Source organism: Zingiber officinale, chromosome 1B, assembly GCF_018446385.1.
Source record: "Zingiber officinale cultivar Zhangliang chromosome 1B, Zo_v1.1, whole genome shotgun sequence".
Taxonomy (NCBI): Eukaryota; Viridiplantae; Streptophyta; class Magnoliopsida; order Zingiberales; family Zingiberaceae; genus Zingiber; species Zingiber officinale.
The window spans coordinates 126,849,003-126,859,766 of NC_055986.1; the positions used below are offsets into that span (position 1 = coordinate 126,849,003).

The window sequence follows — 10,764 nt, forward strand, 5'->3', positions numbered from 1 at the left end:
ACTTGTGAATTTTCAAGATTTAAGTGCAAAACGAAATAGCTTTTTGTTTCTGTTTAAGGAATTCAATTTGCACTTAATCTTGCTGTTTTTGTTTATTGTGCCAATTTGCACTTGTGCTAATTCCTTGGTCAAAAAATATGATCTGTAGGAGATCATATGCTTCTGAGTTGCCAATTTCTGTGCCAATTTGCACAGAAATATGATCTTTAATTTTTGTGCCAATTTGCACAAAAATATGATCTGTAATTTTTGTGCCAATTTGCACAGAAATATGATTGGTTCTAGCCAGTGTTTTCTTGACATGATGGCCCTACAATATGATATGTGTAACCATTATCTATAACCATTTTGTAATCACATTGTAGAATTTGTATTGTGAAATGTGTAAAAAAAATATATACATCTCTTGATTGTTTTTTTTTGTTCAGGATTAAAGTAATTATCATGGACTTGTCGTTGGTTGAATCTACGAGTTGTCGTAGGTTAAATTTTGATGTAAACGAAGATTGTCGGGATAATGAGTTTGATGTTATTGATGAGGGTACAGACTCTACCATGTTATTGATGAATTCTGACACATCTATCATAGAAGAATTGATGCCAAAAATCGGTATGGAATTTAAGACGGAAGAGGATGCCTATCAATTTTATTTGAAATATGCTAAACAAGTTGGATTTGGCATAAGAAGGAGTAAAAGCCACAATGATAAATCGGGTAAATTAATTGACAGGATTTTTTGTTGTTGTGCACAAGGAAAAAGGAGAAAAGACAAACGAGATGTTTATGTGAAATCTCATCGTCCTGAAACAAGGTTTGGTTGTGAGGCTAAAATGAAGATTAGTTGTCGAAAAAATGGCAAATTGAGTGTGGAGCAATTTGTTAAAGAGCATAATCATTATCTTTCAAGTCCAAACAAAACTCATCTCTACAGAAGTCATAGAAATATTTCTTCTTCTGCTGCAATACAAATTGAGATGGCAAGTGATGTGGGAATCCCCCCAAAAGCATCTCATGATCTTATGGTGAAATAAGTTGGTGGGAGGGATAATTTAGGTTTTATTCCGCAAGATTACAACAACTACTTGCGATCCAAAAGAACAAGAAATATTAGAGTTGGTGATACAGGAGGTGTATTGGAATATTTGCAGAAAATGCAATTTGATTATCCTAATTTTTTTTATGCTATTCAAGTTGATGAAGATGATTTGATAACTAATATTTTTTGGTGTGATGCTAAGATGAGAGCTGATTATGGTAATTTTGGAGATGTTGTTTGCTTTGACACAACATACAGGAAGAACAATGAAGGTCGTCCAATTGCGTTGTTTGTGGGTGTTAATCATCATAAGCAGTCCATAATTTTTGGTGCAGCTTTATTATATGATGAAACATCTTTGACATTCGAGTGGTTGTTTGATACATTTACTAAAGCTATGTGTGAAAAAAAACCAATAACTATTCTTACAGATCAAGATGCAGCAATGACAAAGGCTTTGACTTCCAAATGGCCTGAAACACATCATCGTTTGTGTATTTGGCACATTTATCATAATGCGGCAATACATTTGAGTGAAGTTTTTTCTGAGTTCAAAGAGTTTACTAAAGATTTTGCCTCGTGTATATATGATTTTGATGAAGAAGAAGATTTTATTTTAGCTTGGAACATGATGTTGACCAAGTATGCACTTGAAGACAATGATTGGTTGAGACGTATGTTTAGCATAAAAGAAAAATGGGCTTTAGTATATGGACGACATATGTTTTGTGCAGATATGACTACAACCCAAAGAAGTGAGAGCATGAATAGTATTCTGAAAAGATATGTCTCTTATCAACACAAGTTTTTAGACTTTTTCAATCACTTCCAAAGGTTGCTTGATGATCGTCGATATGAGGAGTTAAAAGTTGATTTTAGATCACATACAAGTGTTCCATGTCTATTGTATCCAATTGAAATTTTAAAGCATGCATGTTCTATTTATACTCCTGAGGCATATAAGTGTTTTGAACAAGAGTGGTACAAATCTCATGATTCTATTATACACATTTATGAGGATGTTGGATCACATACAAAATACAAAGTTACTTCTCACAAAAAGAGTTACCATCATATAGTTACACTTTATTCATGGGGTCAAAAGATCGAGTGTAGCTGTAGAAAATATGATTTTGCTGGGATTTTGTGTTCTCATATTTTGAAAGTATTTACAATGAAAAATATCATGAAAATCTCAAGTGAGTATGTATTGAAAAGGTGGACACGGAAAGCAAAAGATGGATACTCTGGAGTTATTGAACTTGTTGCAGACAAAGGTAGTTTGGATCCAAAAACTTGCAACAGTATGCGATATAAAGAATTGAGTGGATTATATGTTCAACTGGTTACCAAGGCAGCAGAGAGGGAAGATACTTACAAGGTTGTTAAAGATGGTTTGTTGAGTATGTTTCAGATGGTGGATGAGAGGTTACAAGTTAATGAACCAACTTCCCAACACTCTATTGAAAGAGAGTTTGAAAGTGGCAAAGGAAACTCTCTTGGAGTCAAAGGAATTAAAACAAAGAAGAAACCGGTTTCAGGTAAGAGATTGAAAAGTGGCTTAGATAAGATTTCAAAGAAAAGAAAAGCGGCGAGGAAAAATAATCAAACTTCAACAATTCTTAAGGTTTCACCTTTTTTCTTATTAAAGTGTTGTTTATTTGTTGTCATTTCATTTGAAAAAATATATAGAATTAAATCATTATATTTTTGTATACCAGGCTAGAGAAGATCATTATGAAAGTACAAGTTGCATGCCTAGTGTTGAAGGTTTGAGTATGGCCGAAACTCAATTTCAACCACTTTTGTCAACACAACTATTTCAGGTTAACTCTGATATTGGTTATTTTCAAACAAATGACTCGCAATAATGGTAAGAAACTAACTCTTATAATGGATATTTGTATCTTTGTACCAGAATCTTTTTGGAAACTATCTCAGGCTTTAGTGCTGTTAACTATACCAGAATCTTTGTATCTTTGAACATACCAGAATCTTGATATCACTAATATAACTAAAGTATTGTTGGTTTCTAACTCTTTTCCCTTGCATTGCAGTTTCTACAGCGGGTTTTCAGCATAGATACAATTGTGAAACCTCTTCCTCCTGCTATGCAATATAACGTCTCCAGGAATTTGAGTTTTTTTACTCGGATCTTTACACAATTTTGGGGTAAGTCTTTGGTATGGTTAACTTATTAAAAGTGTATGATTATACAGATCAACTTCTGTAGCTGTTAGCTAACTCTAGATTCTTGGTAACCTGATCCAGCCATGGCGAGGTTTGCTTAGTTAGGCTTTGGTGGACTGATCTAGTGTGTGATCATCAAATGGAGATTTCATAAGGCGCGGCCTGGCAGATTTATTGCAATGTGGACTGATCTTTTGTTTTTAAATAGCATCAGAAAATTTATTGCAATGAGAAAATTTATTTCTTTTGTCTTTCTTTTCATGAGCCGCTGGCTGGTAGATTTATTGCAATGAGAAGTTAGCATTGATGATGAACTTTGGAGTTTAACACTGCAACGCTGAAAAAGGCAAAAATGAGGCTTAATATGGGAGTTGTTTCTTAATTTTGAAGAGCTGTTTCTTAATATGGGAGGCTTAATTGCAATGCTGGCAAATCTTATTTTTTTTAAATAAAGTTTTTTCTTAATTTTGAAGAGCTGTTAAAACAATTTATTTTATGATTTATTTTTAAAAAAAAATCATTATTGTTGTATGGGTTTGGTGAATTTAAATTGGGCTTTAGATAAAAAACAAAAAATAAAGTTCACTGTCCGAAATCTACGCACCAAAATTCATGCCTTGCTTCACAAAATTCATATACAATTGTCTTAGTCTGAAGGCAGCAAAAGTGAAGCAGGTAAAATCAAGATTCAGGTCAAGCTAGGGATAGAATATGTGATTCTTCTTAAATGTAATCAAGTGGAAGAAATTTTACACATCAAATGCGTTGATTTTGCTATGAACTTTGGCCAACAATTAGGAGAGTTTTGAGTCCAGTTAATGCATCATAACTGCATAAACCTTGATCCAAAACTAACACAAGGTCATTGGATCGGTCTGTTGACCGATCCAGTGATACGGTAGTCACCTGATCGGTCTCGTGACCGATCAGTGACCACACAGAAAGTCTCTGTGGGTTATCTGATCGGTCTACAGACCGATCAGCAAGAAGTGATCAGAAGACGCTGGGACTCAAAGCGAGAGGGGGGATCGGTCTGTGGACCGATCCACCCATAGGCTGATCGGTCCACAGACCGATCAGAAGCCTCCCAGACCGATCAGGATATGTCCTGATCGGTCCAGAGGATCGGTCTATAGAATAATAGGGATCGGTCTGTGGACCGATCCACCTATAGGCTAATCGGTCCACAGACCGATCAGAAGCCTCCCAGACCGATCAGGATATGTCCTGATCGATCTGCTGACCGAAGCTCTTTTGGTTTCCGCCTTCGTCACGTGTTTCTCACGAGTCGGTTGTCGTTTTCTGCGTGGGACAGAGGGACAGACACATTCTCGGGACAGAAGATTTGAACTGGAGGGACAGGCACATTCTCGGGATAGAAGATTTGAACTGAAGAATCACAAATACATCTCGTTTGAGCTAAAAATTACTAAATAGTTCATATTTCTATAATATTTAAGATAAAATATCTAAAATTGTGAAATATATAAAAAAATCAAAAATAATTTTATTTTTCAAAATATAACATACTTTCCCGACTCTATAGTTTTTTTTTTGTAAATATAAGAAAATCATCAATATAACTAATTAATCAAGTGTTGTTTGATAGACCTATTAATTTTTAAAAGTTTATGAGATATATATTTTCTTTTTCAAAACTCAGTCTCTTGCATTAATCAACATTTTAACCTCAAATTGCAAAAGGCAGTTAAACAATATATTCTTTTGGCATTCAGAATCACTTTACATCATCATTAGAATTAGAATCATTTTATTAATATACATCCACTGAATTGATATTCAAAATCACTTTCTCCAACCACCACAAATGGAAGGCAGATGTAAATTAGCTGAGAGTCCATTGAAGTTTTCTATAAATTTTGATATAATAATTTATATCTCTCCTTTTTTTTATCTATTTAAAGTTTTCTGCACAAATATATATATTTTTATTTGGGTTTCACTTTGGATCAACACTATAAATATACATGAGTTTGAGGAGGGTGATGAGGTTGGTGGCTAGCTCATCAAGCAGTAGGATCCTTCCTCATGGCGTCTCTCCAACGTTTCTTCTTTCTCTCCTCACTTATTATCACGGCGGCGGTGGCGGCAGCAGGCAGCTGTGTAGCTTCCAGGGAGTCGGCGACGAGGCGCAGTGTGTCGGACAATTATGGCCTCGCCAGGACTCCTCCGATGGGGTATAATTCATTTTATGATCTGATGAGGATGAATCATTTTTAGTTAATTTATCAGCTGATGCATGCAATCTATTCATTCATCTCTTTATCTTTCGATTGCAATGAATCAGGTGGAACAGTTGGAACCATTTCCACTGCAACATCACTGAGGAGGTCATCAGAGAAACTGGTATCTCCCGTGAATAATATGGACAAAAATCATGAACTTTTTTTTTTCTGAGTCAAAGCTCGAGCTCACTTTTTCTTTTCTGTGATTACCTACCACAACCAGATCCTAAATAATACGTTCAATATACATTAATTACTGACTCGCACCGAGTCTAAAGGAAGGAATATCACACAATATTATAGGTGAGATTTTGACAATTAAGTATGACATGCATCTTTTGTTGGATTTTTATATGCAGCTGATGCCTTGGAGTATACAGGCCTTGCCGAGTTGGGTTATCAATATGTTAATATAGGTGTCTTCCTTTTACATATGTATAGATTTCGTTCTAATTGTGATTTTATTGTATAAATATTTAGTTAACAAATTCTCCTTTCAGATGACTGCTGGGGTGAGTACGACAGAGACTCTCAGGTAAGAACTAAGACTAACTTCCACATTGTTGACAAAAATGAAAAAGTAATAGGTTGATAAATTTGTTTACTCTTCCATGTTTTGACTTTCTAAAGAACAAACCTTGTGATTTGCATGTTCTGATAAATTTCTTGCAGTTTCATCAACTACCTTATGCATAATAAATATTAGAGAAAAGAGAGTCTGATCCGACCACCATTATGAACTTGATTCATTTTGAATTTTACAGGGAAATTTAGTCGCAAGGGTGTCAACTTTTCCCTCTGGCATAAAGTCTCTTGCAGATTACGTGCATGGGAAAGGGCTGAAGTTTGGAATCTACAGTGATGCAGGGTACTATAACTTCTCATATGTCTTGGTTTTGCTATGCTAAGTCATTCATACGGATTATGATCTCATCACTTTTGTTGTATCTGACAGCTGATAGTAAATTTCAGGTCAAAAACATGCAGCAACACAATGCCTGGTTCTCTTGGCTTCGAGGAACAAGATGCAAAGACCTTTGCGTCTTGGGTAATGCCATTGTTCTTAGAATCTACACCAATATTTTATTACCTTTTGCCACTCAAAAAAAAAATATTTATCATGGTTTACAATCTCAGGGCATTGATTACTTGAAGTATGACAACTGTAACGATCCTGGTACCAGTCCAAAAGAAAGGTAGAGTTTTATGAACTCGTGCTAAATGTCACCAAAGGAGTTTGGTTTCCTTGTCAATTTAAGAGACTTCCATCAATTTAGCTTGTGAACAACATCTGATTTGCTGTCATGGCCTCAAAGGTATCCAAAAATGGGAGCTGCTCTTTTGAACAGTGGAAGGAGCATTGTCTTCTCTCTGTGTGAATGGTAAATCTGCCAAATCGCTCAGTTTTAATAAATCTATTCATTCATGAGTAAGAATTGTGCTTCTTGGGTAAAACTATATTCACAGGGGTGTCGAGGACCCAGCGACATGGGCTGGCAGCATAGCCCACAGTTGGAGGACAACAGGAGATATCTTTGATAGTTGGGACAGGTTGTAGTTCCTACCTACCCAAACGAGTGAGTTGCTTGCAGTTCTCTAATATCACACAGTAGTAGCTGATGCTTCGCATCGTAATAGCATGACGTCGATTGCCGATCAGAACGACAAATGGGCATCTTATGCAGGACCTGATGGCTGGAATGGTACTCCATTAGATTGGCACGGCTAAATCTACTTGCTAATTTATTGTTTAGTTGTTCACTACAAGTTATCATGCAGATCCTGACATGCTTGAAGTAGGGAATGGGGGAATGATAAGGGAAGAGTATGTATCCCATTTTAGTATATGGGCCCTGATGAAGGTATTTTCAGTAAAATAACACAATGATAGATAGATAGATCAGCTTAGTTCCATCGGAATTCAATTATATCGAGTGTTTCTTAAATTGCTGCCTTTCAGGCTCCTTTGTTGATCGGATGCGATGTGAGATCAATAACTGAAGATACACTTGAGATATTGAGCAACTCGGAAGTCATAGCTGTTAATCAGGGTAAGATCCTGATTCATTGTTCAACTTTTTATCTTTTCAAGGATCACAAGTTGATTCTCTCAACAGATTCACTTGGAATTCAAGGGAAGAAGGTAGCTTCTAATGATAGTTTACAGGTCTACAACTCCTTTCTCGACTGTTCCAGGGTTATAAATGAAAGCTAAGCAGTGAGGATCAAGTAACTAATTTAACTGTCACGGTTGTTGTTTCTGCCTGAAGGTTTGGGCAGGTCCCCTGAGCGGTGGGAGAGTGGCCGTGGTCCTGTGGAACCGAGGAAATTCACAAGCAATGATAACAGCAAATTGGTCTGATTTAGGACTTTCGAGTTCGACTCGCGCTAATGTCCGCGATCTTTGGGCGGTAAAAATCTCACTCAATAGGTCTTTCTTCTTTCCATCAAAATGCCACAACATTCTCTGTTCTTACTTGATATGTTTGCCAGCATTCTGATATTGGAATAGCTCAAGGGCAGCTCAACGCCACTGTGGATTCTCATGCCTGCAAGATGTTTGTTCTCACACCGCAGTAGAACATCCTGCTCTTCTAGTTTAGATAAGAAAGAAAAAGGCACCCCATTGTTTGCATACAGAATAAGTCATTTCAGTGGATGATACCAGCCATGTGTTTTGTATACTGAAAAATAGTGAAAAATTCTCAGATTAATAAAAAGTAACCAATTTCACTTTTGATTGTTTTGATTGAAATTGAGCATAAAGATTAAAGTTCAAAGGAAAGGATGACCTTTTTAATTTAACCTTATAACATCACAATGAGGATCTTTCCCTGCACTACAACTGCACTTCAACAGCAGGAGGAAAGAACAAGCAGAACAGCTGTACGTGTTGCAGTAAATTCTAGCTTTGCAAAGGTCACAACAGATCGTCCGCTACTTAAATAGTTGCAGTAGGAGCAGCGGTAGACGAGAGTCCACTGATTTGGGTACGGTTAGCCTTGCCACCGCTCTTGTTCTCATTTAATTCCGGTGGAGGATGGCCGTTGTCACTCCCGCTGCCGTTGATAGTGCACCTCGGTCGTCGTCCCTGAATTCCTGAATGATGTTTTTGCTGGCTCAACGAGGACACCTTGGCTTCTTGCTCCACCTCTTCATCGTCGTTTGACCTCCATGTACGTGCGGAGTCCACGGAATCCGGCTCCCGCACGGAAGAAGCAGCGGCCCAAGGATGGCCGACGAAGCTGTTGCTTCCCGCAGATTCTTGGGGCTCCAACTCAGCCCTGGATTGCCTCACGGTGACGTACCTGTGAATGCTCGGCTCCATGAGATCATCCTTCACAACTATCTCAGTCTCCACAAATGATCCTCTTCTCTCACTCCATTCGTCGAACATGTTGCCGGCGTTAGTGGAATGGCCTCCCGTGGAGTTGAGATCGGCCACGGCTTCGAGGATGGAACAGGCTTTGGACAAGCATGCTGGGAGGGAGAAAGCCGCGTTGTGGATGACCTCCGGAGCCGAAGAAGAGTAGGAATTGCGACTCGGTATTTGGTCGAGGTCTCTGGAAGTTGTCCTCCGGGAAGACCTGGTTGCTGACATGGTCGTCAGCTGGTGGTTTTCCACCTCGAGGCTTGTTGACGCAGCTGTAACCTGGTTGCTTTGTATTTCTTCGGTTGCTTCAGTTCTTTGCGAGGATTTGATTATTTGAGCACTTCTTTCACTTGATTTCTGCAGGGAATCAACGCAAGATTACGATTTACCGAGACCCTACTGAAAGACGAAGCAAATGTAGTTGAATATTTTTTCTCACCTTGTGGTCGATGCTCAGGTTTTGGCCTGTTTTGACTGAATTTTCATCGATCTCTGCCATCGGATTCCGCCGGAAAGGCGATCGCTCTGTCTTCCTCGACGAGCTCCGGCTGTGAAACTGCACCTGATTACTTGCGGCGTTCTCATTAGACAGCGTCCAGGATGCACTCGCAGGAGACCTCGACCGAGGCGAGGTTCCGCCTCTCTTGTGGGAGGAGCAAGGTGAGGTTCCCCTACCTTTCTCCCTCGCCGGAACGGCAACCATCTTGGTCGGCTGCTGGGACTTGTCGCAAATATTTGCTCCCGACAGAGCTTCCGAGCGCCTCCCAGGGGACCGGCTCACCCTACGCCCTCCGCCGCCGCTCCGCTCCCTGCTCCCGGACCTCTCCCGGCTAGCTGCTCGCCGGCGCGGGGAGGGCCTCGAAGCCGCTTTCTCCTCGCCGTCCTCCTCGTCCCCCTTCCTCTCGTTGTCGAAGTCATAGCTGCGCTTGGACCCCGAGTGCTTCCGATGCCCGAGTCCTCCCTCGTTAGAGGCGTTCCCAGAGGAGCTGCGGCTGAGGCGGCCGCACTGGATCAGGATGGCGTCTACCTCCTCGTTGGTGCAGCTCGAGGTCCGTACCACGGCAGAAGGCTTGATTTCCTCCACCACGGACACCGGAACCCCTCCCTTTCCCTCAACCTCGATTTCTTCGCCAGCATCCTTCCCGGGCTTTACTCCTCTCTTCTTCCCTTCGTCTTCAACAGCGGCTAAACACTTGCTGCTCACAAACACCTTATGCTTCTCGGCGGTGGCTTCCACCTCCTTCTGAGGCGGCATCTCTGCTTTCTTGTCATCTGTTTCGTCCTTCTCTTTCTCCTCCTTCATCTTTTTGCTGAAACAGAGTCCCATTAGCTTGCAACGTGCAATGTAGAAAAGAAAGGGAGAGAGGTGCCGGTGATTTGAAGAAGAGAAGAAGAAGAATATATTGGGAATACAAAATGGATAGTTTTTAAATTTGTTGCAGCGGGCGGGATGGAGATGAAGAGTCGTTGGTTGAAGTTACCGTTAGAAAAAGGTTCATATTTTTTGAGGCAAGTTTGAATTGCAACGGCTATACGACCTGCTACCGTGCAGTCTGTCTCTCGTTTCCTTTTTTTTTATTTTATTTTTAATTTTTTTTAACTCATACTTATATATTCATACTTATATATTTTTAATTTTTAATTTTTAATTAATTTTAATTTTTAATTTTTAATTAATTTTATTTTAAATTTTTTTTATTCATACTTATATATTTTATTTTATTTTATTTTTTAATTTCATTTTTAAAATTAATTTTATTTTTAATTTTTTTCATTCATACTTATATATTTAAAATTTTTATTTAGTTTATATATTTTAAAATTTTTATTTAGTTTAAATTTTTAATCAATTTTATTTATTATTTTTCATTAATATTTATATATATTTTTAATTTTATTTAGTTTTATTTTTTAATTA

At 38.5% G+C, this 10,764-nt stretch overlaps 3 protein-coding genes across 4 annotated transcripts; 2 read left to right on the forward strand and 1 right to left on the reverse strand.

The window, feature by feature from the left end:
* Window positions 1-1,239: 1,239 nt before the first annotated feature.
* On the forward strand, window positions 1,240-3,270 carry LOC122041945 (protein FAR1-RELATED SEQUENCE 5-like). Its single transcript, XM_042601846.1, has 5 exons — window positions 1,240-1,711; window positions 2,309-2,578; window positions 2,979-3,010; window positions 3,095-3,209; window positions 3,257-3,270. Exons 1-5 carry the CDS (start codon window positions 1,240-1,242, stop codon window positions 3,268-3,270), a joined length of 903 nt encoding a protein of 300 aa, XP_042457780.1.
* A 1,971-nt stretch (window positions 3,271-5,241) lies between these two features.
* LOC121978074 (alpha-galactosidase-like) lies at window positions 5,242-8,107 on the forward strand. The gene is made up of 15 exons (XM_042530462.1): window positions 5,242-5,425; window positions 5,536-5,594; window positions 5,833-5,889; window positions 5,974-6,008; window positions 6,238-6,341; window positions 6,446-6,521; window positions 6,611-6,669; window positions 6,790-6,855; window positions 6,941-7,024; window positions 7,112-7,176; window positions 7,253-7,335; window positions 7,434-7,524; window positions 7,591-7,640; window positions 7,744-7,884; window positions 7,967-8,107. The coding sequence occupies exons 1-15, from the start codon at window positions 5,277-5,279 to the stop codon at window positions 8,051-8,053; spliced, it is 1,206 nt and encodes a 401-aa protein (XP_042386396.1). The 5' UTR covers window positions 5,242-5,276; the 3' UTR covers window positions 8,054-8,107.
* LOC121978022 (uncharacterized protein At1g65710-like) lies at window positions 8,061-10,262 on the reverse strand. Of its 2 annotated transcripts, XR_006111114.1 has the most exons (3): window positions 9,286-10,262; window positions 8,266-9,203; window positions 8,061-8,157 (listed from the first exon to the last, which is right to left on the reverse strand). XR_006111114.1 is itself a non-coding variant. In XM_042530416.1 (2 exons), exons 1-2 carry the CDS (start codon window positions 10,171-10,173, stop codon window positions 8,415-8,417), a joined length of 1,677 nt encoding a protein of 558 aa, XP_042386350.1. In that variant the 5' UTR covers window positions 10,174-10,262; the 3' UTR covers window positions 8,184-8,414. The 2 variants fall into 2 exon arrangements, 1 of the variants encoding a protein (XP_042386350.1); XM_042530416.1 differs by lacking the exon at window positions 8,061-8,157 and having other exon boundaries at window positions 8,184-9,203.
* Window positions 10,263-10,764: the final 502 nt, after the last annotated feature.